Here is a 25,940-nt window from a genome sequence, read left to right on the forward strand (position 1 = left end):
CTGCCACCCCGCTGCCACCGTGCCCGGCACCGCTCGGAGCCCACTGCAGCACGCCGGCCCGGGGGAGGCGTCACGCCTCAGTCCCGAAAAGAATTATTAATATTACGATGATGATGATGGTGATGTGGAGCTGTGAAAGGCATTTTTCGCATACCGCGGGGTAGAGATTCGTCCAGGAGGAGGAGAGATGGAGTGGTACTTTAGCATCTGTGCTCTGAGCTAAGAGAGTAGTAAATCCAGGGCTTGATTCTGCTTTCGACACAACGGTGTAAAATCTCTTTCTTCAGAGGCTCGCTCCGGCAGCCCCAGAGGAATTCAGATTTGAAAGTGTGTGATGTGCGAAACCCACATCTTTCACAGCACCAAGTGCAGCCCCTTGCCCAGGCTTTTATCCCCAGACACAGCTCTTGCAGATGTTTTGGTTGGAGTGGATTTGGAGGAAATTTTGTAGGTCCTGCTTTGTGCAGACGGACAGGACTGATTAGAGCAAACCGTGGGCTTTATTCACCAGATGGCAATGCTGAGAGCTCAATACTCAATATCCCATTTCCAAAGAGAAGTGTACTGTCCTCTCACCATGTCCAGCTGGCTCATCGAGTTTCTGCCCCCTTGCCCATTGCCCAGAGCTCTCTGGTGAGTGCTGAGTGCCGTGAGGAGCAGAGCACCTGATGGTGGTGGAGACACAACCCACGAGGCCCCGTGTCCCACACTGAGGCTGGGCACACTTGTCACACAGCAGTTCTGTCCCTTGGGAGAAGAGTGCAGTTTTCTGTGGTGAGGAAGCTGTTTGTACCTTCTGAGGTGGTGTTTCCTTCCAGCCTAGTCTGGGCTCCCTGCAGGGGCCAGGGGGATGCTGGTGGCCTCTCAGAGCAGTCCAGCAGTGGCTTTTCCTGGAAATATCCATGTAGCCAAGCAGGCTCATACTGACACACAGGACAGTGCTCATGGACACCACAGGTAAAGCTCTGCTGTGCTTTGCTGCCTGCAGACAGGACATGGGGGGATCTTCTCCAGCTCCTTGAGAAAGTCAGGGAGGATGAGGTGAAGTTTCTCTTTAAGGCATCCAGGACCTGTTCCCGCCATCCCGATGCCCCCTCACAGGTAGCCACAGGACTCGTTGTGGCTCTTTTTGGTGCCTGTCCTAAATGTCCAAGCCCAGCTGGAGATGGGATTTTCCACTATTTCTGCGCTCACTCGGCTTTGGTAATTTTTTTTGTTATAAATAAACTGGAAAGTTAATAGAAAACTTTTGTGAGAAAACTCACAGGGCACTGTGAGAACAATTGTGGTGGCAGCTCTGCAAGTTGGGTGAAACAACTTGGTAGCCAAGAGCCTTTTCCTTGCTCATCCTGCCTGTGCTTGATGAGTGCCACCTCCTCAGTGCCAGGTTTTCCCCTGTGGTCTGCAGTAGCAGAGTGCCTCTCCCCATCCCAGGCCTTTCAGCATTACATCTTGCAGCCAGATAATCAGCATTCTTTCCTTGGTTTTAATTGCATGCAAGAAATCAAGGTGATGGCTATTCAGAGGACCATAGGATTATTACTTCAATTATTTTTTAAGTTGCAGGACATTTACTCAGTAATGCATTTGTGGTGTTCCTGCATTTCTCACGGTTATCCACTTGCTAAGAGGAATAAACAAAGCACTTGAAACTTTGACAGAAGGCCTTCACAAGAAAGCTAGTGCTGTTCTTCAGGACTGTCTTTCAAGTGGCTGCCAGCATCTGAATCATCACACTTCTCCAAGTGTGAATACAGATGTTTACAGCTCTTTTCTCACAAATTTTCTCTACCTATTGCCCTGCGGATTGTGTTTTCTGGTCTGCAGTGCCAACACTTGCACACTCTGCTTCTCCCTGTGCCCATCTCCCTGAGGGGTGGGCACCCAGGACTTTTGTTCTAAATACTTCTTACATTTTGTTTTTACTCCTAATCCTAAGAGATATTTCTATTTCTGTTCCTCCTTATCTTCTTCCTTCTTGTTTTTCAGATTGGCAGAGCTGTTGAGACCCAACATGGTGGCAGTAAATTAAAAACAAAAAAGCAAAATAAGGCAGAAATTTAGTTTGTTTTGTGATCCATAAAAGCTCTGATACAGAGCTTTTAGAATATTAAGCATTTAAAAATAGTGAGAACAAAGTAAAATAGGCTTAGTCAGAGAATTTTTTAATATGAATAATTTTCTTTTTCCTGTAGGAAATCAGGTTTTTTTTCATTGTTGGGATTACTTGTAAAGAAGGAAACTGTTCTGTGCTACACTCACGCTGTAATTCTCCAACGACTTCTCTTTATATAATCTCTGTTTATCAGATCTGTTGTGTATAAAAATGGAAAGATCATACATATGTTGCAGAAGGCAGTTCAGATGCCTGGATTAAGTAGTATTTATGTGGTATTATCTTTAATGATAACGTAGAAGGGTTTGAATGCTACAGAGATGTAGTTCTCAGGTTGTGGCAACAAGAATCTTTAAAAACCTTTTTGCAGCAATAACTTTTCTCTGATGTTGTGAGAAAAATTACCTTCACAAGTTATAGTAACCCCTTTTGCCTTTAGCATTCCTTATAGGATCAGTGTAAATTGTTATTACTCAGTATTTACTTGTGTACAGAAAGAATTTGACCCAGAGGATTTAAAATAATGATAGCTTTTGCAAAAGGAATCTTTCAATCAGGCTCTGTTTTTCACTAGTGGAAAACAGAGGCACCATTCACTAAAGTGAGAGGAAGCCCTACTTTTGGGTCCCCTGGTGCTGATGGGGACATGGTGAGCTCAGTCTGGGTGTTTATTTGGAACCAGCAATGTCAAATGCATGGGGATTATATGCTGGATTTGAATCAACATCTTAAACCGCCTATAGCTTTTATTTAAATTTTCATTTCTTACAGCTCTGTCCCTTCTGGGCTCCCTCATGTGTTTATTTTGTCCTTTTCAGCTGTCACTGGACTGGATTTCCCAGCTCCTCCTGCCACTTTGGACTGGACCCCTCCTGGCAGCTCCTCTTTGCTTTTCCTGAGCACCACAGAGCTACAGGATTCACTTGTTCAATTCATTTGTCTTGCAAATGGCTCAAAAATCTCCTTTTCTAGTTGGAATTTTCCTCCCTTGACACAGAGCTCTGCAGAGCCCATCTTTCTCTTGCTCTCTTTCCACAGTAAATATCAATTATTGGTGTGCTCCCAGTGTACCTCCCCTGACCTTGCTCTGTCCAGCAAAATGGGAACCTTCTCCTTACCTCAGTCACTTAACAGGTTTTATTCTTACATTTGGAGAAGAGGGTTGGGATGGAAACACTGTCCATATTTCCCCAGGTTGTGTTACCCAGCTGTGAACAGTTTGTGCTCTCTCCACTCTAGGCTCAGGCTCCCTTTTGCTGTTTTCACCCCGTTTTTTATCTTTTTCCTGGCTCTCTGACCCAAAGCAGGCTGTGTGCAGCAGTGATGCTTGGCACTCCGAGCACACAGGCTGGGCTGTACAGTCCTGCTCATCTCAGAGATGCTGCTGAGACACAGTCCTGATTTTCTGACAGAAATTAAGGCCTCAGCAAGTGGGCAGCCCCCAGGGGTCCATGTGAAGGTGGGCTGAATGTTGATACCACAGGAAATCTTGGGCTTCACTTTAATTTATGGCTCGCAGTGTGTCTTTCATGTACTTTGCTGGTGGGCATTTAGGCAAGGACAAGAGGATTGCTCAGGAAATTCTCCCTGTTCCTAAAGCAACCAGGCAAAAAATGGTTTCTGACAATACTGTAGCAAAGACCTTTAGTAGTCTTGACAGAAATGAAAGTGGTAAAATAAACTGTTGCTTCTCTCATAAAAATTTCCTTGGTCCAGCATCACTGGGCTGTAGACAAGACATCCCTGAGTGCCCTCTCCAGATCCCTCTCCTGCTCTGGATGCTGTGATCAGTGCCCAGCACTGCTCATCCTGGCTGGGACAGCAGGGCTGTGCCACTCAGGCACCCTCCTGCCACTGTCCCAAACAGCATCACATCCATCACCCAGCACTGCTCTTTGTGTCAGAGCTGGGTGGGACTGGGATGCCAGCAGATTTGTACTGATCTCCTGTCTGCACTTAATTCTTCCAGCAGCTGGTGGAGGGGAAGGGAGATGAAAAGAAGTGACAGGTCTGAGTCATGCCTTGATTCATGTCTGGGAGAGCTGACTGGCTAAGTTGCCTGAAGAGGCAGTCCAAAAGGTCAGGGCTGAGCAAGCACCATGTTCCTGAGGCAATTCCCAACAAGCTATTTACATGTGCCCACCCATGGTGGGAGTGAATTAAGTGAAATGCTATCCTGCTTTTCATCCTGAATTAGAAATTTTTCTGTCTCAGGGTTACAAGAATTATTTCCTCACAATTGACAGTTGGATTGGATTAAGATGGAAACTTAATTAATATTTAGTACTCTTTGTTAAGGCTAACTTTGATATGTCTAAGTTATTATGAGAAGCTACAGGCCCACTTAAGAAGAACTCTAAAAGCAGAACCCACTTCATTCTTTATTGCTGCAATTAAAGAAGCATTCTTGCACATCAAAGCTTTAATGGCAGCTTCTGAGTCTTTCAATATTCCTGGGCACCCTGGCCTGGCATGAAAGCAGCCCCGGAGCAAAAGTGGCCACAACAAACTGAACAGTGCTGAGAAATGTCAAAGGGTTCATTACCCAAACATGCTCTTTTATAATTCAGGCATCTGATTTCCATATTCATATAAAGTTATATTTTGTCATATCCCACTGTGCTTTTGGAAGCGTCTAATCCACTAACTACAGATGAATTGATTCATATTACTTGCTTGCCATGTTTTTTAAGACATTTTTTCCCTTCTTTTATCAATCCATTTTTAGGGACAGAAGCTGGACCATTTAAATATCTGTAGTTTTCAGTTTCTGCCTGGCAAAGGAGTAAACTGTGGGCATTTGGTGTCATTTATATGAAGAATAATGTTGCTTATTTGTATGTCCATGTATTTTTTCCCCATAATTAAGATTCATCCATATGTCCAGGCATTTTAAGTGGTAGATTATGATTTGCAGTGGGATTTTAGTTCAGAAAGGAGCGATCAGGGAGATTTGTTTGAGCAAGCTCTGTGCCTGGACCTTCACGTTTCTGTATCTTCTCTGCAGAAATTGGACCCTGTGCAAAATGCACTTGGGGAAACAGACTTCACCAGAGCAGAGTAGAAGAGGCTGCTCATGTGCAGGGATGGCTTTTTGGGGGGGCATGCAGCCTTGCAGAAATTGGGTGCACATTGTTGTCTCTGGGGGTGTGTTCCAAGCCAGGGCACCAAGAGCCCCAGGGGTGTGCCCATGAGCCCATCAGGGTGCTGATGCTGAAGGTGAGGGGAAGGTTTGCTTGCCACAGGAAGGCAGGGTGCTCAGGCTGGCCCTGCAAGCTGAATGTAACAGGACACTGTATTTGGTCTACCTTGAGAGAGAAGTTACAGAACGCAGGGAAAATTATACATACAGCCAGCAGGTTTTAAACATTTCAGCAGCAAACCTCAATTTGAGCAGAAATCTTTCCCCCAGGAGCAGAGCAGAAGACAAAGCAACCAAACTGAAAATCAAGAGATCGATACTAAAAGCAAAACATAGTGGCAAAGATGTCTCTCCAGAGCAAAGGCAGGTAATTGCATAACTGTTCCAAGGGGAAGAGAAAAGGTCAGCAGGCAGAAGACAGGCTGGTGCATGGAAAGCTTCTGCCTGGCTGGGGACAGCTTTTCACAGTGCATTGGAGGAAAAGTGAAGGAGGAGGCAAAAGTGACTGAGAAAATGCCAAACTGCCTGAGAAGGGCTGGCTGAGACTGTCCCAAAATGGCACAGAGTGTCATGGGGAGAGACATCCTCCAAACTGCAGGGCTTCTGAGGCAGCCCCAAACCCAGCAGAGTGTTGAGAACAATGTCAAATTTCACAATGAAGTTGTAGCAGATGGCAGAAGAGGGAGTCAAGGCCAGGACTTGGCAGCAAGAGGGAAAATGTTAGCCATCAGCCTGTCTGGAGAGCAGCAGGAGGGAGGAGATATATGAGCAACCTGGAGGACGAGCAGGACACGCAGCAGAGTGAGAGCAGAGAGCAAGGAGGGGTGGTGCAGTGCAAGGCTGGTTTGGAGACCACAGTATGATAAAAGGTATAGAGCTGCAGCTGGCTGGTATCAAAGACCACCCTCACTGGTCTATATGAAATCTGTGGCCTCAGCAAATGAGAGAGCAATTCTTCAAAGGGAAAATGTTATGAATCTTCTGGGAACTTAAGGGAGAGTGAAGCTACAGGAGCAAAAAGTTCAGCAGTTTCATACTGGCTGCTCAGCTCGGGAGCTGTATTTCCAGCCTCACAGCTGGCCATGAATATTTCCTCTTTCCAACCCCTTCCTTGACTGGGTTTTGGATGGGGAAAATCCTTCCTATTCTTGGTGTCCTGGAAGGTCTCAGGTAGGGAACACTTTATCTCTCCACTTGACCTCTGAGGCTGTGTGCATCTTTAGGAGACCTTCCTTCCCTCCACTATGGGCTCCACCTGTAATACACAAATTATTTGGGTTTCACAGACCTCTGGTATTTGTGTGGGTTAACAGAACACTCTTAACAGAGGCTGCAGGGTTTGATACAGATATAGAGCACTCAGTTAAAATAGTTCTGCCAAATGTGAGTGGTTTGGTAGGTAGAATGTACTGACTTAAACCTCTGCTCAGTCTTTAAACAGGCCTCACACTCTTGATTCATGTGTCTGATCAAAGAAAGAATAATATAAAATTTTTTTTTAAAAATCAGATGCTGCCCCTCAAGTCAGCCCTTAGCACCATTAATTGCAGCCACACCAGCAGAACTCAGGCTGGCAGTGTCCTCGTGTCTCTGCTCAGTTCCAGCACGGAGGATGTGTAAATCCAGTGAAGCTGCTGCCACCCTGGGGCTGAGGGGTGGGCAGGGTGCCTGTGGTAGGAGCACTATCTGCACGGGGACAGAATGTCCTTGGCTCTTAACAAAGATCTGAGCTGATCCCAAGCAAATAATGGACATTAAACTCCTCAGATGGGGCCATTTCTGCAGTAACAGCTAAATTATAGCCCATGTGCCACAGGAAACTGGATTAGGGCTCCGTGTGCAGTATTTACTTGGGCAATTTCACTTAACCTTGCCATCTTTTAATTGCTTTTATATCTTGACTTAGTAATTTCTGATTTTTTTTAAATAGCTCCATTTATTGAGAAACACCACAAGAGACGTAAACTGAGTAATTTTCTGTTTGTGCAGTTTTGCATTGTGATTGCAATGGAATCATCTGTAGGCAAATTCTTTAAACAATTAATATCTGTCTCTGCTTTGGATGTTTATTATTTTTGTAGCAGCTTATTTGCAGGACAGAGTACCACCTTCACAAGCAACTGAATTGATAGGGAGTCAAAAAAGTAGTGCTTTTGGTTACCTCTACATTTTGTAAGAAAGCAGACAAAACATAAAGTAATAATGCAGGAAACAAGTAAAATGGTAATTTATCAAATTAAAGATCTCAGTTTGATTGAAGAGAGAAATGCTGGATTGAAAAAAAATTGCAAAAAGCAATATACTTCAAATGAAATATACTTCAGAGGAAAGATTACCCTATATTCCAGCCTGTTAGTGTCATGGAACAGATAATTGAATTCCTTGCTTTCTTGTCAATGCAGCAATATGTAACTCTGCTCGAAAGCTCAGGTAATCAACAGTTTTCATGCTGATCTTTGTAATTTGTTCTTTGAAAACTGTTCTAATTACCATTTCTTCAATTCTTACAAAGTCTTCACAAAAAGGGTGAGGTTTTGGACTCACATCCCACAGGTGATGGAGCACAGAACCAAAACTCACTGAAAAGACGATGCAGGATTGTGCTTTATTTGCATGCAATGCTTTCTGAGAGAAGTAGAAAAGTTTGTTTTGAAAGAGATGGAGCCACTTGGTACCTCATGAAGGGAAAGGAACAGAGCAAAGCTCCCCCGTACAGATTCTTCACTGTGGTGACTGGTCTGGGCCTTTTTGCAAGGTGGTACTGTGGTGGTGGGAGCAAAATCAGTTATCAAAGGCAGTGTTCGCCATGTCAAAATGAACTAAGGAGTTCATGAAATTAATAAATGAAAATGAATTAAGGAGTCACTGACGGCAGCTGCCTGTGCCAATGCCACCCTGCTCCTGTGCATGGTGGGCAGGGGAACTGCTCTTCTTCTCTACCATGATTCTCAGGCTTAACAAAATGCAGCACATTCTTCAAAAGGAGAAGGTTGAACAGGATTTTCAATCATCATCTCAAATTTGGCTCCAAGCTGCCATAAACTGAAATATCCTAATGTAAATTGAGAATAGTCTGCTAAGGTGGCAGTGGCACTTACACAGTTCCCTCCCATGTCCCCATTGTAAGAGTTTTTTTCTTGGGTGTTTCTTTTGTTTAATGTTGTCTGTGCAGTTTTCTACAACAGTTTAACTGCTTTATTGGCAATGAGGAAGGACATAAAATCTGTTATTGCAAGTGAGGAAGAAACATATGCTCTATGCTTAATGTGCAGCTGGAAAACATGCATTAAAATTTTTTTAAAGCCCTTCACATTCAATGGCCTTTTATTTCACTTCTTTTTTCTGTATCCCTGAACAATTGCTACTGCTGCAATAGCAGATTAAAAGATGGTGCTAATAATGCCAAGATTGTGGGTTTGATCCCCATATGGGCCATTCACTTAAGAGCTGGACTTGCTGGTCCATGTGGGTCCCTTCCAGCTCAGAAGATCCTGGTTCTGTGATTCTGAAAATGCAGCAGTGTGGGGGGAAGAGATAGGAGGAGTTGCTGAAGATTTTTTGACCTATGGCATGGACAAGCCAGAGGATAATTTCCTGCATGGGAACACCCTTGTGGGGTGTCTAGACATCAAGATACCGAACTCCAGGTCAATGGGGTATAAAATAAAGATAAATGTAAGGCACTGGAACTCCCTAAACCAGCCCCACTACCAAGGCCTCTGTGATGTGGAGCTGCCCTTGAAAATTCAAGCACTGGGCAAAGCTGTGCAAAGAGATGTTTGACCAAGAGCCCTTGACCCTGCAAGGAACTGAAGTTCTGTGCTGTTTGTGCTCCCCAAAGACACTGCAGCTCACTGCCAGCATCACTCACTGCTTGCCTCCCAGTGCTGCTCCAGCTTGGTTTAGGGAGGCTGAGACCTGCTGGGCATTTTCATATCAGCCCATGAAAATGCCCTTTCCCTCTTTGCTTCCAAATCATCTCCAGGCCCAGCATCTCATTGGTGCTTGTAACCAGGCATTTCCCAGTTAATTATCAACAGACTAATAATGAACACCGAGTCTCCAGCGCCCAGACCTGCACAGATTTTCTCACCCTGTAATTTGCTCAATATTCAGCAATATCTCTCAATCTTACAACTCCACACCAAAGCGCTGCACTCCAACAGAGCCCAGGCAGAAGCTAATGAGACAGGAATAAACCAAGCAAGTGGGCTGCAACAGGAGGATGAGGTGCTGGCCAGGAGCCAGGGAGCTCATTTCCTTGGCAGAACACAGGTATGGATCACTTCTGCCTTTCCACGGTGCTTTGTTGCCACCCGATGGCCTCACACAAGGCTGCAAGAACGGAACTGGAGAAGGTGCATTCTTTGAGATGTCTTGCATATCATTAAAACCTCTGAGAGCTTCTCAGATCGATGCCTTTTCATGCCCTGCTGACACGAGTCTGTGCTTAACAGGTGATAAATGACTTTTTCCCGATGTGACAGCCATAATTGAAATACACACAACACCTGTATTTTGTTTGTATTTAGAAGGAATTTCTCTTGTCTTTTGCAATTTCCTTCCTTAAGAAGAAAAGCTACCTGGAGGATAATGGTGGTGTCAGGCCTGGAATGGTCACTGCATGGTAATGCTGTGATGCTCCATCCATCCAGCCTGATATTCCTGTGTTTGCCAAGATGAGCACTGCATTTTCCCCTCGCTCTGTCCCTCCAGACCACAGCAACATCTGCCTCGTGTGAAATAATCACTGTCCTGTTTCAGGCGTGGTGTTGAAGCACGGGGATGCCCAGCAGGCACCCTGGACAATCCTGACCACTATTCACTCATCTTTTTTTTCTCTAGACCCATTTCTTTTACTATTTCTGGAGCCTATCTTTCTCTGTCTTTTCCCTAATCTTTCTCTTCTCCAATCCTCTCTCATTTAAATAATTCACTCCTAATTTTCTTCTCTCTAAAGCTCCTGGTTTTTCCTTCATGTATACACAGCTTTTGCCTTTTTGACACCCTGACTGGGTGGTGTGTGGGCTGTACATTATCAGTGATGCTGCTGCTCTTGCAGTGGTCTGCTCCCAGGGAGATGCCCAGTGCTCCCTCCAACATGAAATCTTCAATTCTGAAATCTGGCTGTTTCCCACATCCCTCCTTCCAAAACACTGGTGAAAGCCAGGTGTCCCTCACGGTGTTGTGGCACCAGCATTGTCACCTGTCACGTGCACAGATGAGGATGCTTACACCCACTCACTGCCCTTTTCAAGGAACATGACCTCACTTCAGGGTCTGCATTTCCCCCCTGGTCATTCCAGCTGGCTTAGCCATGTAAGAAACTCTTACTGAGGTAAAACCCCTGAGGCTGAAATGATTTGGAACTGAGGGACTTGGCTCTCCATGTCCTGCACTGGTGACCTCTGCCTTGGGAACATCAGTGGGGCTGCAGAGGGGAGCCTGGGTCACCCCATGTCTGGTCCTGGGTACATGAGGGCCAAGGACAGGAGCTGGCAGCTGTCACCTTCACTTGCTTTTGATGTCGATGGATGAAGATGCTGCAAAGGGCCTGTTTGTTTTCTGGGGTGCTCTAAAGTGCTTTTTGAATCCACAGCTGGAGAGCTTCTTCTGAGGGCATCACCACCACCGTCAGGTCACATTGCTCAGCTTCTTCACTGCCCTGCAGGATCAGCTGGGTGGGGGGCTCTGATTCCTTCTGGAAAACAAATGCATTCATTCAGACACCCTCAGGCTGCTGAGTTAGTCTGCTTGTCCTTTTCCCCACAAATTGTTCCTCTCGTCCTTCCTGCCACAGCTGCACAGAGTACCCACAGCCACAGAAGCTGCTAACCTGCATTCTCACTTGAACTGGACATTTAAACAAATTCCTGAGGTGCTTTTGATTGACTTCTCCTTAGCAAGTTGCTGAGAAGCCCAGAGGGGGAGCAGGGGACACGGATCAGTGCTGACAGTGGCACAGCTGCTTGGTTCAGGGAGCAGCTGCTTGGGCAGGGTCAGTCCCTGCCTCCCAAGACATTTCCCCAGAAGCACCAGGAGCATCTTCCCTGTCCAGGGCTCGGCAGTGACAGTTCTGCAGCCAGTTCAGGGCTGCTGGATCCCTGCAGCTCAGCTTCTTACTCTGGAATGGGTAAAGTTTCCTGGGAATCTGCTTTTTCTGCCTGCTCCATGCTCCTGTGAATACCCAGCACTCTAAAAACCAATAAAACACAGTAAAAAAAAAAGTTACCAGTGTGTCTGGCAGGACAGCAGCAGGGCAGCAGGAATATTGGAAGATTTTACTTATTTTCCAGATAAGGAGAGGCAAGGTTAAAACTGCCACAGCAAAGGCAACAGAGTAGATGAGGGCAGTGACCAGCCACATGGATTTGTCACCTGGAAACGACAGAAGGAGCAAAACTTCTCAGAGACACTGCAGGGACCACGCACTCACTGCAGTCAGCCCGAGCCCTGTGTGGCTGCTCTTCCCCACCCTGGGGACATCCCTCCCCAGCAAACTGCAGTGCCACTGTGGGGGTGCCCTGGGGTGACTTTGTGATGCTTGTATCCCCAGTTGTCTGTCCTGTTTGTGTTGGATATTATGTTCTCCACCTTTAGGGCTGTTTCTCAGAGCAAAGGGGAGGAAAGAAGAAGCGCTGAGTTTGTTTGTAGAAACTGCTCTCACTCCTCTACATTCCACGTTCCACTCCTAGACTGTGCTGTCTGCAGCACAGACAGACAGTGGGACAAAGATCTCCTGTGCTTTTAGTTAGTTTTTAGCTAGCTGAGGCAGAGGAGTTCCTTGGACTGTTTTTTTATTTTCTTGAGACTGTTTAAACCTGTCCTGGACTGCAAACCCAGAAGAGCACTGGGAGCTCACACCTGTGGCCCACCAGGGTCTGGACCTCTGGAGGGACTGATGGGAGACAGAGAGCTGAGCTACCCACAGCAAGGACTTTCTCAATTTTTCCATCTCTCTACAGAGAGGTGAGAGGTTTTATTGTTTCAAAATATTCATTTTTTTAATGCTTGTGAACACTTTGTTTCTTAAATAATTTTTTTTCCACTTTCGCCAAGGAATTTCTTTCCTGGACCAGTTGAGGGAGGGCCCCATTGGGTTTGGCTTTCCAGAGGGGTCCCATTCAGAGGTTTTCTCTCAAATTTACCCTGCACCAGGACAGGAGGGTGCACTCCTGACCCTCCCTGTTTCAGCTCTCCCAAGGAACAAACTCAGCGTGTCTGCAGACAGGGCAGGAGGTTCAGGGTGGACACGAAAGGAAGAGCTTTGGGCATGAGCAGGGGAGCAGGAGGGAGGTCTGGCTCTCACCCTGTGCCCTCACACACTGCGTGGGGCTGAAGCTGCTGCTCCTGTTGATGGCCTCGACGTGTGCCTGAGCCTTCACACAGTACTCAGCTCCTGCCTCCATGGTGTCCAGGTGAACCACGGAGCTCACCTCCTTCACCACCTTCTGCTGCACCTGCCACGGGCCCAGAACAGAAAACATCAGGGCACAGGGCAAGGATCTGACATCCAACAGCAGCCCTGCTATTGGTGCCTTAAAGACCCTGGAAACGCAACAACACACACTTTTGAGATGATACTATCTATGTTATATAATAGAATAGGAGGTAATGCAAAGGTTGGTCTTTGTTGGAGGCCTCCAGGGGCAGATATGGAAAATGTCCACAAAAGCCCACCCCCTCCCCTCCAGGGTAAATATAGATTTATAAGTTCAGTAAACTATCATAATTGACAAAAAGCACCAATTAGGAGCACAAGTGGTGATGCAATTTCTGCCACTCCCCAGTTCAGGTCCCTTCTAAATCCTCCCCCTCAGATGGAACTGAAGTTTGTTGGTGAAAATGTGTCTCAAAGAGCTGGTTTTCAACTTTGGTTTCTAACAAGAACCTAGGTAAGATAAGGGCTTTGGAATATGTTTTGTCTTTCGGTGTATCAGAGCAAAGAAAAGTACTAGGAAAACTAGCTAGGAATAATAGCAATAATAGGCTACAGAGTTCCAAAAATATGTGTAAAGAATACAGAGGTATAGAAAAGAGAAAAGGCAAAAAATGATCCAGCATCACCACGATGCTTGTCCAGGCAGAAGAGGAGGGAGCAGCAGGGGATGTCTGAGGCTTGTGTGAGTAGAACAAAAAAAGGATTAAATCAGCCAACAAGAAGGCACAGAGGAGTGCAGAATGAGCCCACACACTTGGGGAAGGGCAGGAGGGGATGGAAGGAAGAAGCTGTAAGCCAAAGAGCCATAAGGATGATCCTGGGCCACAACACTAGACCAGAACCTGCTGCCCTGCTAGGAGGGAGATGTCTGAGGTCGGGACTGATCTGAGGTTTCTCTGGGTGTGATGGATGCCAAAATCATCGCCATGCTGTGGTAGGGCTGTGAGAGCTGTGCCAGAGAGCTCAGAGAGGGATGGGCTGGGCTCAGGAGGGGTGAGTGAATTTGGTGTGTGAGACTGTAACATGCTCCAGCAAAGCTTCAGCAGCCGGTGGCCAGCAGTACATTACTTTATTGCCATAAATAGGTCTGCATTCATTGCCAGCAAAATGAAATTGCTATTTCCAGTGTTCCTAGCCACAAGAGGATGGGTCAGCAGCTCCCCAGCTGCTCCTCTTTCTGTGCTGCAGATGCAAACCTGTTCTCACAGAAGCCCTGAGCAGCCTCCAGCTCCAGACACATATGGAAAACTCCAACAAGCCAGGAGGGCTATCCTGGCAGGGCAAGTGCTTCCCACCATCAAAATAGCCTTCTCCACACAAATATGATATGGAGGGCCTCTAGTTTGAAAAGATTTCAAGAGCAAAATCAAATCTGTGACTACCTGGGGTGACCTCTTGCAAAAATATCAAACAAGACATGTCAAATGTATAAATAATTTTTAAAAATAATTAGAGTCTCAGCAGAGGACTTGTATTCACCAGCAGAACTAATGTTTGCAACAGTCCAGTTGGTAGAAAGTATTCTGAAATTTGGAATTATTGTTGAGGTCATTAAGATCACATACTGAAGAAGATTCAATATTTTATTCATAAAACACAATCAGACACAAACTTATTGATTGTTTTTGAGGTGTCAGAAAGCCCATGGACAAGGCTGATCTCATTTAGCTGGATTTCACCATGGGCAGTCCTGCTCCTGATGCCTCCTTATAGACCAAAGACTTTTGTATGAGTAAATTGCTAATTGAGAGTGGCAGGAAGTGGTGGTGGGAACTCATGTATCAGCAGACGTGATCATGAAGAGAAATGAAAACTGTCACCTGCTAGTGGTACTAAAAACCCATTTCATGGTAGTAAAGATGACAGATAACTGTGAAGAACAGCAGGGGGATCTGATAATAAAGCAATAAATGCAATTAAATGCCAATAAACGTGGAATTATGCTCATGAGAATTTTTTCTCCTACATTTTCACAGCATCCTCCACCAGAGACAGGAGCCTAGGATTCGGGTTCCATGGGACTGTCAGCTCTGTGGTAGTCACATTTACAATGGCTGGAGAGACAAGGCAGTGGGAAGACTCGTTTTGTTTTATGGTGCTAACACAGAGTGTTCCTGCACCTTGGACTCTGCAGGTTTCTCCCTGCTCACCCTGGTAAAGACAAAAATAGCTGTGAGGACTTCCACAGGGAACAGCTAAGTAGTCTGGGAGTCCTTGGCCTGGAAAAAGATACAGAATATGGAATAGAGTGGTAGGGAAAGTGAATGGGGAATAATTGTTCTTTCATCCCCAAATCAAGGCTGGGACTGCACAACAGTTAGGCTGCAGAATGCCTCATTGCAGGAAGTCGTACAGGCTAGAAGTTTACATAATTGAAACCCAGATGAGATAAATTAATGGAACAAAAATCCATCAAGGATTACTCATGCTGCAATTTCTGGCTCAGAAAACCGGGAAAAGTTTGTCAGTACCTCAGCATGACACTTCAACCATAGTCCGAGTAGACCAGATGATGTTCAGAGGGAGAAGCCAGCATAAGCACCTTTGGTTCCTGACTTCTGGTTTCTAGCTGTAGTTGAGGTGTGTGAGGGGATTCCTTTTCCCAGAGAAGGAAATGTGGAAAGAGCAGACAAGCTTCTCCATGAGGAACCCACAGCAACCCGCTGGTGTTTGCAGGGTGAGGTGGCACAAACCACTCCAGGCAGGACCTTCAGCCCCAAAGCGGGAGCTGGGACTGGCAAACAGGCTCTGTGTGCATCCCTCTGGGGCTTCTCTGCTATTGCCTAAAACCTGAGGGTAACACTCACCCTGTTCTCCTGGCCCTTCTTCCAGTAGAGCACCCGGAACTGGAAGGAGGGTCCCATGTCTGCCAGCTCCACCAGGACGTGGTGCCCATCTGCCACCACCCTCAGCTCGGGTGGGGTCAGGGAAGCTGCCAACACAGAGACCACCATTAGCACCCAGAGACAGCCCTGAGATCCCCCTTTTGCCCAGACAGGAGAGGGAGAGAGGCTGCTGTCACCAGTGGAATAACATCCATCTGCGAGAACATCTGATTGCCTCAGTGGGGCAGAACCCTCTCTGCTCCTCCCCTCTGTGTGTCCAAACACAGGAGCAAACTTCCAGCAGGAGAAGGACCGTGGCTGGGATTGCAAACAGGATTTTGGCAAGAGCTGAGCTGCAGAGAACTAGAAAGGCTTTGAATTTTCTCCAGTGGAGGAGCTGCCTGAGGGGCCCACGTGAACAACTGCAGCAGAACCAGCTGGGCCACAGAAGCTGGGACACCAGATCAGGTCAGCTCTTGTGCTTCTGGGCACGAGCTCAGCTCTGACACACAGGACAGGAGATGAGAAACCACTGCTTTTCATGGGAATTTTGGCAGTTATTCAAAGGTGAAGGAAAAAAAACATTATGAGCCTCAGGGTAATTCACATGAATCCTGATTTTCTTTTAGTGTCTGCATGGTTTTAGACAGACTTGGGCAGATGATCTGCTGTGACTTCAGGTTTTTGCAAATGTATGCGAGTAAATCTTCAGGCGATTTGCTTCCTGTGTACTTTGATATTCAAAGCTTGGTTTTGTCTGGGATTGTGCTGTGAGGAATATTAGTGAAATGATGAGAGTCAATCGAGCATAGATGAAACTGTGCTGTACATTTATGAACTGGGAAGTTCAAGGCAGTAGAGAGATCATGTTTGCACTATTTATTTGTGCCATTATTCACACTCATCTATGCCATTTTTTACCACTCTGCTGTCGCTGAAACCCATTTCAGCCTCTTTGCTTTCAAGCAAGGAAGAAGAGTGATGCATAGTGCCATATAGAAGAGATGTTCTTAATAGAATTTGCTCTTACATCCAGTGAATTGCCACTAATAGTGAGCAATGTGAAAACATAAAATCCAAGCATGTACATGATGAGTGTGCCTCAAATAGGAGGCCTGGAAATCAACTCTGTACTTTTAAATGAAAGCTGGAAAAAAAAAAAAAAGGTGAAAATCTCCTTAGCACCACATCTCAAAATTAAAATAATTGCCAAAACCGACGAAATCTGATATAATTTGGAGGTTAAAAGCAAATATTTTTCTAATGTATTAACAAAAGGACGTTCCAAGATGCAGCTGCTAAACAAACAGGAGCATTTCTATTTAGCTCTGCGCTGGCACACTGGACACCAACTAAATATTGCAGGGGGAAGATTGACTAAATTGTTTGCTTTAGGAAGATTTTTCAAAGTGTTTTCCATGACTTATTGTGCTTGATGTGTTTCTACCCCTGTGCCTTCCACACTGAGGCTGTGCAGGCTGGGAGAGCTGTGGGCTGTGCTGCCCTGGCTCTCTGTGAGCCCCTGACAGAACCTGTGGGCTGAGTTTGGATCCCTTAGCTCCTCTCAGACTCAGTGCCAGGTTTCCTAAGAGGTGTGACAGCAGAGCAGTAAAAATGCATAAGGACAAGAACTTAGAGTGACTTTTCTTTCTCTTTTAAACATCTGTCACATTCACACTGAATCCCAGAGCAAGCTGTAGTCTCTGAACTGTCACAGCTTAGTCAGAAGAGTGTTTTGGGGTTCCTAAGACACAGGGCCGAGCTGTCAAATACCTCACTGAACCACGAGAAGCTGCTGTTTTTGTTCCTGTCAGTCTCAGGGATGTCCTTCCCCTGTCTCTGCCTGACAGTGTGGTCTGTGCCTCTATCTGTGCCTCCACAGCTGCTGGAAAAGGGAAGGATTTTTTATCTAAAGCACTATCTAAACTATGCTTCCACACAAAGGGACACATCCACCAGCTTGGGTGGCACTTCTGATGGTGCTGCTTTGACCAAGACCTCTGTGTGGGTGAGGATTGCTCCCTCCTGAGATAGTGAATAACTTCCAAAAATGGAGGAAGTTTTACTATTGGTCAGTTGTGGTTTAGACAATTTCTTGCCTGGCTAAAGCTGATGGATGCTGCTCATCCCGGACTGAGAGCTGCAGTGTAACAGTGATCTAGGCAGAGCTTTCCCAGCACAGTTTTTGTTGCTGAAAGCAGTTGACTACATGGCAGAGAACAGAGGAAATTATTCCAGAGAAATCCTGGAAAGAGTACACTCATTTTAGGCTGCAACATGATCCTTGGGTTGAGCAGAGCCTCAGGCTTTGCAGGACTTGGAAGGACATGGAGAAGACATCCTGCATTGCTTGGATGAAATTAGTGCTGTGGGTTCCAGTTTTCTCTTCTCTTTGAGGTTACTTCATAGATCTGATACCAGGGGAAGAGGGAACCATGGAGTGGGATTTGCAGGACAATACAAGGCAGATAGAGCATGACAGGGCTGTTTTCCAGAGTAAAAACTCCCTTAGGATCAGGTTCTGGGCCTCTTAGAGGTGACTACACGGCTTGGATTAAATGACAACAAGCCTAGCTGGTCAGAAACCTTAAAATTTAAAGGTAGGAATGACCAACCTGCGAAAGGAAATTCCTGCAAGTCATCTTGCTTATCTTTAAACCCCTTGAAATTCAAGCCCAGATGAATTTGGCTCTGCCTCGGGATGAACTCATGTCCGAGCAAATTGTCTGGGAAAAGAAACCCCAAACCCAGTGTGAGAGGAGCTGAGGAGCAGGGTGTGCTCTGTGCATGCCTGGGCTCTGTGTGCCATGCACTGGGCACACACAGGCACCTGAGAACACCTCAACACCCAGCCCCGAGAATTTAACACTTGCAGAAGATGCAATTAAAGAGCAGGACGCACTCATGGCGCGGCTGAAGAAGCCTTTGGTGGTGGCCCACGGTGACCTGGTGGCACCAAGCTCTGCCCTGACACGCAGCTTGTAGGCCACGGTGGCTGAGATGTCCTCTGTGATGTTGCAGACCGTGGCTGTGGTGAGGGAGCACTCTGAGATGGGGATCCAGCTCCCGTTGGTGTGTTCCCGCTCGTATTCCCTGCCGAGGAGAGGAGAGCACAGGCAGCTGTTGGAACCCTGGAAGCTGAGGATTTCAGGCTCTCTGTGCTAAAAGGCACTGACCCTCAAGCAAACACTACATTTGACCTGAGGCTGTAGAACAGGCTCCCAAAGCTGAGTGACAGCACTGGAATTATGGGTGTGTAGTTTGAATAGAAGTGTGTGATTATCGTAAGGTGCAAAACTTAGAATTTAAGATTTTAGTATATGGTAGTATATATAGATAAAGATATAGGATTTAGGGAGTTGGATAAGTTCTTCTTTCACCTTCTTCTTCATGGGTTTGGATGTTTCTTTCTAGTTGGGTGAAAAGGTCTGAATTGCAGATCTTTGATATTTGGTTATTGGGTTGAAAGTATAAATAATATAGGTGTCATGTCATTATTGGATGAATAGTGCTTAAAAGACCTTGGAAGGAGTTAAAGGCAGAGCCACTTCCTACCTTGTTAGCTGGAGCTCACAACTCAAGAGAGTGTATTATAGATAAGAATTAATAAATACTGAGTCTGAACACAAAATCTGCAGCTCCCGTGCATTAATTCCAGTTCTAACACACACAAAAAAGAAGATTAACCTTCCACATTTTAATGGTGCCCCTTGTGAGGATCAAACTCACGAGGCAGCAGTGTGACAGGAGCTGTATCTGTGCAGCTGAGGCTGCTGGTGGGTTCCTTCCAGGTAACACCTGTACTGGGATGCACTGGGGCGGGGACACCACAGGGGTTTGGAGGCAGTGTGGGTGTGTTTTAGATTTTATCTGGAGAAAATCACCCCGAGCCGAGTTGGTGAGCCAAATGCAGCTCGTTGTTGTGGGAGGTGGGGACAGCCAACGCAGTGTTAATGCATCAAGCCCTGCCCACTCACTTGACTTGATCATCCCCGATTCCAAAGTCATATTGTAATAAAAGCCAGAGCTCAAGATGTATCAGAAACCTCCTCTGGTGTGTGTCAAATGTTTAAAAGGTTCACAAGAAATAAAGCTCAATGTTTTCTCCTTCCTCTTCTAAATAAAATGTTGCAAATCTTCTTAACTTTTGAATACTTGGATAGAGGCAGATTTCTTACATGGAATTGATGCACACCTTGGATTACTCAGGTATCTATTAAACTGCAAACTGTCCCACAATTGGAACAAAAGGATTTTTCCCCCCCTTCTCATTAACAGTGCTAAAGCATCAAATTTCTCTTAGGCTTGTGAACTGAATGTGATCAAGACATCAAAAAAATTTAGAACTTAAAGTTGAGATAAACAGTGTTCAAAAAGCAAAAAGAGTAAAAAAAAATTGAGTAGTTACCCCTGAAACTCAACTGAGTATCTCACAGTTGCTCCCTGGACGATCACAGGACTCCAAGTTAAGAAGTGTTTCATGTTGGTTGAAAGAATGGAGATACTCTGAGGTGCTGGCAACAAAGCATCTCCTCCTAAAATTCCCAGCAAAAGTAAGGAAACAAAAAAAGAAAAAAAGGGGGAAAAAAAAAAAAGCTTAGAAGAATAGTGCAAAGCAGTGTTTTGCATCAGAAATACACACGCTTCGTTTCACTACAGTCACTTCAGTGTTTGAAGTATTTTGCAGAGAAGAAGAAAGGATGGAGCAGCTCAGCTAAAAGTGCTCCTTTGTCTTATTTCACAGTTTTCCATTGTAACTAAAGCAGTTGGACCAAGAGCTCTGTGTGAGTGAGGACTGCTTCCTCATGAAGTAGTGAATAGCTTCCAAAGATGGATGAATTTTAAATATTGTGTCAGTTGTGCTTTAGGACAGACAGTTCCTTGCCTGGCTAAAGCTGATGGATGCTGCCCATCCCAGACTGAGAGCTGCAGTGTAACAGTGACCTCAGCAGAGCTTTCCCAGCACAGGTTTTGTGGTGGGAGGAAAAGGCCAAGCCCAACTGGATTTAATGAAGCCAATTAACTGACTTGGCTCTGTTGCACTCCAGAAACTGTTCCAGGAAGGCCAAGTGCTGCTCCTTTCCAGGCTGGATTGGCTGCTCTGGGAGATCCCAGCTCCTTTCACACTGCAGGGTTCTGACAATGGAGGGGCCTGTATGTTGTGATCAGAGTTTAATAACAGAGCAAACTAATTCCATGCTCTGTAACTGGATTTATTCCTTTCCTGTGTGGTGTCCACAGGATGACTGTGGGATGGTGGTTGATTTTACCCTGGAGTATCTCAGTGTAGAATCCTTGGCAGTGTTCGGAGCACAGGAGGCAGGATTCCCCACGGACACATCCTGCACTACACTGTGGGAACTTATCAGACTTCTCTTCTGCTACTTCCCAGGCCCAGGAAAATCCCATTCTCTCTGCTCAGCAGGGAATGGTCTCCAAAGAACCATTGGGAGGGAGGAATGGATGGATTGGTTTCTATCAACCCAGCACTGAACACTCTCCCCAAAACAAGACAACGGTACTATCACAGTGTGGTACTACATCAATTTTTTGATTAAATTTATTTCATTTAACCAGGTTTGTCATCCAATAGTCTCTAACTGCCACTGAAAAGGGTGTTTTCTTCCGAGCCATGTTTACAAAGTTAACCAGTAAATTGTCAGTGGCTGATAAGCCCATTAACAATGTTTTTTTAAGCATTGGAACAACAGCAGTCTAATTTCCTATATAATTTCTTTATACAATCACTAATGATGTGGGGAACCATTATGCCAGCTCTCTTTTGACTCTTTGGCACAAGTCATACAGGATTGTTGACACAATGCTCAGCTGCTCCTTGAAACAAAATTCAGGTTTCTCTGAGATTTAAAATGTTCTTCTCTGTCCTTTAGACAACAGAAGGGTCACTCTGTGCCAGACCAGTTCTGGTAGGCTGAGGGTCCATACACTCAGACCACTGTAGTCAAGGCACTTTTAGACTTTAAAAAATGAAAAAAGCAAAGTTTTTAGTGACCTTCCCAGTGCAGCAGAATCACAGAGTGGCAGCATGAACAAGGTTGGAAAAGAAAAGCATAACCACCCATTTGGTCTCTCGTGCTCTCCACACTTCTCAACATTCAGATTTCTTGCTACTTTGCCTTGTGCTTGATTCCCATGTTAATTTTGGGATTTGGCATCCCTGAGTGTGTGAACTCCATACCAATTTTCATTTTCATGACCAAACAATGCTATTCCACAGGACTCATAGACACAGTTTGAAGCTCCAGGTCTCAGCAGGGGTGAACAGCACTAAAGGTTTTCCTATTTTTTCAAGTCTTGACTTTAAGACATTTTTGATACAAATTTTCGGCATTCAATAGTACTAAACCCTATATTATTAAACTGCCTAGAAACCTATTTTAAAAGCAGAGAGCTCTGAATTGGACTATCAGTCTTTTAATAGCCCAAGGGTTATTTCTTGTCTGGTGAGACCAATCTTCATTTCCTGGCTCTGCTTGGCTTAGTGCATTCTTTTCTTGTCAAAACCAGTGAGCCTTCTGCTGGCACAGTGACTGCCACCTCACTTCAGCTGAACCACAAAAGTTCATACAGAAATCAGGATTCTCTCCTGCTTTCACTAGAAAAAACATTACCCAATGGCAATGTATGTGCCTCTATAAAAGCAGTTCACTGATCAAAGTTATTGTTTGCCACCATATGCTGAAAATTATAGTCTGGACGAGAGGTTCATGCTTTTCCAGAGCACTTTTGATCTAGACATAACCCTGTGTCATTGCCAAGCAAATTATATTGATGGTTTCTCCCACTCATCTGTTGCAACAGCCCACAAAGCAATTGTAACAAATACAAGTTTAACAGCGTGAGGAAAAACAATTCTAGGTTATATAAACAGCACTGAGGCCAAACAGTGAAGTGTTTTGTTTGAATGCTGAAATAATCCATCAGCTCTGGTCTGTTCATTTGGAAGGAAAAGGAAACAAGAATCACACAAAGAGCAGGAGGCAACTGGACAGAGAGCACAGGCAGGACCCAGAGGATGAGAGCCCAGGGCTGCCACATTTCCATCTGATTCTGGATTCACCAGCAGCCTCACAGGAAAAGCCAAACTACACTCACTCAAGCCAGGGTATTTACTCTCAGCCTAACGTCTCCAGTCATGCCAAAGAAATGGCATTTTCTCTGTAAACAGCATTTTTGTCTCCTACCCTATCAGCAGAATATTCTATTTAATTTGTTACACAAAGAGTACATTTCCTTTTAGAATGGTGATGGCCCTTTTAATTTAGCATTTTTATTCTCTTTGTGTTAGAGAATTACAATTAAAAAAAACCCACTTGGTCAAGTCTAGTACATTTGTCTGTCCTACTTTTCAGTTTAAAATTTCTTAAATAAACCTTTATAAAGTTCCATTCCTCTGGGATACATTTTAATATCCTTGTTGCTCCATGAATATACAAGAACATAATATTTCCTCATTACTTTCTGTTACTTCATCACTACTATCACCACTCCTTACTGCTGAGAGTATGTGAACACTGTAAAAATATTAATACAATTACCTCTTTATTCATAATATTATCTCCTTTCAGGGTTCAACAAGCACAAGAAGAAACAGCAACCTCAGACCTGGTGCTGCACAGTGTTCTGGAGTTCTTTACCTGGCATATCCCTTAAAATTTTATATATAAGACTGAGAAATCCTTCCTGTTGTGGTAACAAGCATTGGCTTTTTAACTTCCAGCCATTGTATTGTTTAATTTTCTTTTGCTAGTCTGGAGGACAACAATGCCACCAGCTTTTTGTATCTTGGAGCATGGTCTGACTCTGCATTTGAGGAAATTCCAGTGAAGGGGAATCTGACAGGGGAATTCTGAATTCTAAACACTGGTAATGAGAAAATAGTGTTTATAACATCCTGAGAAGATAAAGGCATTTCTTTGTCAGCTGAATGTTGAAAATGAAAGTCATACATCTCTAAGTCCTAGAAACAGTAATTTAGACAAGGATAATAAATTATGTTAAAATCTCTTTGGCTAGAATTCCAACCTGGAGGCTCTGGGGCCATCCCTCCATCACCTGCAGATTACACAAACTCACAGCAGAAGGCAAGACCCTGGTACAGCCCCTTTGGCTGGTCCCCAGCACCCAGAATCAACCCCCAGACCTGGGCTAGACACTTCTGTGTCTCCTGACCTGGTGTCTGCTCTGCACAGCCACAGGGGCAGCTCAGGGCACAAACACTCAACCAAATGAATGTTCTCTGCTCAGAAAAGAGACTGGGACATGAATTTCTGTATTTCAGGTCGAGGCCAGGAGAATGGCAGACACAGTGTGAGTTATCCCAGCTTTCCCTCCTACTCTCTGTCACAGTGTGAGAGGCTGGCAGTCACTACCCACACAGGCAGCAGTGCTCCTGCCTGGAAACAGCACTCAGGTAGCCAGGCCCTAAGCAAAAACACGGTGAAAACAACCCCACATTTCTTCAAAGAATAGTTGCCCAGCTCTGTCCTATTTTAGAGCACATCTGTCATAATTCTATTGCACAGAATAAACTTTTCCAGAAACCACTTGATGCTGTCACCGGATTCTGTCTGAGCATCTAAGAACTGTAAATAATGAGGCAGCTGTAAAATAAAAAAAAAAAAAAATTAAAAATGCACCACAAGACAACTAGAAAGTTGTTGGCACTAAAATGGCACATTTAGGAAGCCTGGACCAGGGAAAAGCCAAGCACACTGGCAAGCCATGTTTGCTTTGTAGAGGGCTGACACTGCAAACACTTCAGGAACGCAGTCAGGAGATTTGAGATCAAGCTCCTCTGAGACGGGTCTGGTGTGTGGCGTTTACTTGGAGAAGCAGATTAGCAGTTGCACAACCTCCTTCCAGGGTGAAGGAGACCCTCAGAGAAGCGATTTGAGCTGTTAATTAGCATTTTATATCCTTCCTCTCTGGCCCTGCATCCACTCCACAGGCAGAGCATCCCTGTGCTCAGGGTGATCAGCATGGAAAGAAGACTTGAGAGTTCAGCTTCTCACAGAACAGCAAAAGAGCAGAGACAAATACTGCATTACTTCAACTCCTTTGAACTGAATTTTCCCTTTAGAGCTCAGAAAAGACCTGCAGAATGGAGTTGACAGGTTGCCTTTTTCATTTGCTTATTCTGATACTCATTTTAGAGAAAGAATTAAAATTCAATATCACCCGACATCGTACTCTTTTGGCTCGTTTGCTGCCGGACAAAAAAGACAGAAGACTTTGTTACTCACAGCCACTGTGTCCTCTGGTTTGAGTCAGTGAAGATCTTTCAGCCTCTTACCTGAGAGATTTGGTGCACTCAGAGCACAGAGGACGAAGCAGAAGAGCTCTGGTGGCATTTTGCTCAGGTTTTCCCCACGTTCACACCCTGTTACACCTCTGAGGAGTTTCCCCTCCCAGCCAGGGAGCCTTTCCTGAGCCAGCCATGGTGGGCAGTGAGTGGAGTTCACACTCCAGGGCAGTGTGAACCTCCTGCTGCAGAGTGCCAGAGAGGAACAGATGTTTTTTGGGAGGGTGCAATTGCAGGGAGTGCCCGGGTAATTGCTGCCAGCAGCTCTGAGCAGGTCTGTGCAGCTCTCTGCTGCAGCTTGGGTAACTCTGCTTCACTCCCTGAGAGATTACAGGGCTCAAACAGAGGTCTGGGCAGGAGAAAAGAGGATGTGTTGTGTTTTTCCATCCTGCTGTAAATGCTCACTGCTCTGCTAAGCTCCAAACTAGATAAATCCTGATGCTTCCAAGCACCAAGAAGGTTTCCTCATATTCCTGTGGCATGTTTTGTGTCCTTGCACAAAGGACTGGCACCTCTGGGCGGATGGAAGGGACCTGTGTCCTCCAATTTATCTCCAATACCACTGTGGCTGTGTTGGCTGTGTGCTGAGCAGGAAATTGCCTTTCCAGGTCTGATTTAGTGCAGGCACAGGTATTCCAGGGTTTTTCCACCTTCCAGAGTCCATTGCTTTCCACCTCACCTGGAGTGAAGGCATTTTCATCTGGATGGAGCTCTGAGAGCTGAGAACCCAAACCAGCCCAGGCTGCAGCAGGAGCAGCTCCATTTCTGCTCCAGGCTGGGTCCTTCAGAGGCCAAGGGAAAGGAAAAGTGCAGGGGGAGGCTCCTCATGTCCTGCAAAAGGTCATTTAAATGGAATGAAATCTGACTTTGAGATAATGCAGATAATACAAGCAAAGGCCAAATCCCACCAAATGGCACCAAATGCTTTTAGCTCTGATGAAAGGAAACATTAGAAACCTCCCCTTTAAACTACTTCCTTAGAATTTGCCACCTTAGTCCTTAAAAAAACCTTGTCTCCTCTCTAACACCTTTTAATAGCAAATACATGACTTCTGTTTTCAGGGGTGAGTAAAAGGGATCTGTCAAAACTT

General features: G+C 45.3%; 1 protein-coding gene across 1 annotated transcript; it reads right to left on the bottom strand.

Annotated features, from left to right (window-relative positions):
* Nucleotides 1–10,833: 10,833 nt before the first annotated feature.
* On the bottom strand, nucleotides 10,834–24,999 carry IL20RB (interleukin 20 receptor subunit beta). Its single transcript, XM_066329601.1, has 7 exons — nucleotides 24,841–24,999; nucleotides 19,933–20,059; nucleotides 18,427–18,617; nucleotides 15,507–15,631; nucleotides 12,568–12,718; nucleotides 11,491–11,636; nucleotides 10,834–10,959 (listed from the first exon to the last, which is right to left on the bottom strand). The coding sequence occupies exons 1-7, from the start codon at nucleotides 24,896–24,898 to the stop codon at nucleotides 10,834–10,836; spliced, it is 924 nt and encodes a 307-aa protein (XP_066185698.1). The 5' UTR covers nucleotides 24,899–24,999.
* Nucleotides 25,000–25,940: the final 941 nt, after the last annotated feature.

The sequence above is a fragment of the Sylvia atricapilla genome, chromosome 15 (genome assembly GCF_009819655.1).
Source record: "Sylvia atricapilla isolate bSylAtr1 chromosome 15, bSylAtr1.pri, whole genome shotgun sequence".
Classification (NCBI taxonomy): Eukaryota; Metazoa; Chordata; class Aves; order Passeriformes; family Sylviidae; genus Sylvia; species Sylvia atricapilla.

What these genes read in the sequence shown, in the direction of transcription:
- IL20RB (XM_066329601.1), bottom strand. Translation starts at nt 24,898, where the DNA reads ATGCCACCAGAGCTCTTCTGCTTCGTCCTCTGTGCTCTGAGTGCACCA. An exon ending in AGAAGGGCCAGGAGAACAGG is followed by an intron (nt 12,719 to 15,506) that starts GTGAGTGTTACC and finishes GGCCCGTGGCAG; the next exon opens with GTGCAGCAGAAGGTGGTGAA. An exon ending in CTGTCCTGCCAGACACACTG is followed by an intron (nt 10,960 to 11,490) that starts GTAACTTTTTTT and finishes TTTGTTTTCCAG; the next exon opens with AAGGAATCAGAGCCCCCCAC.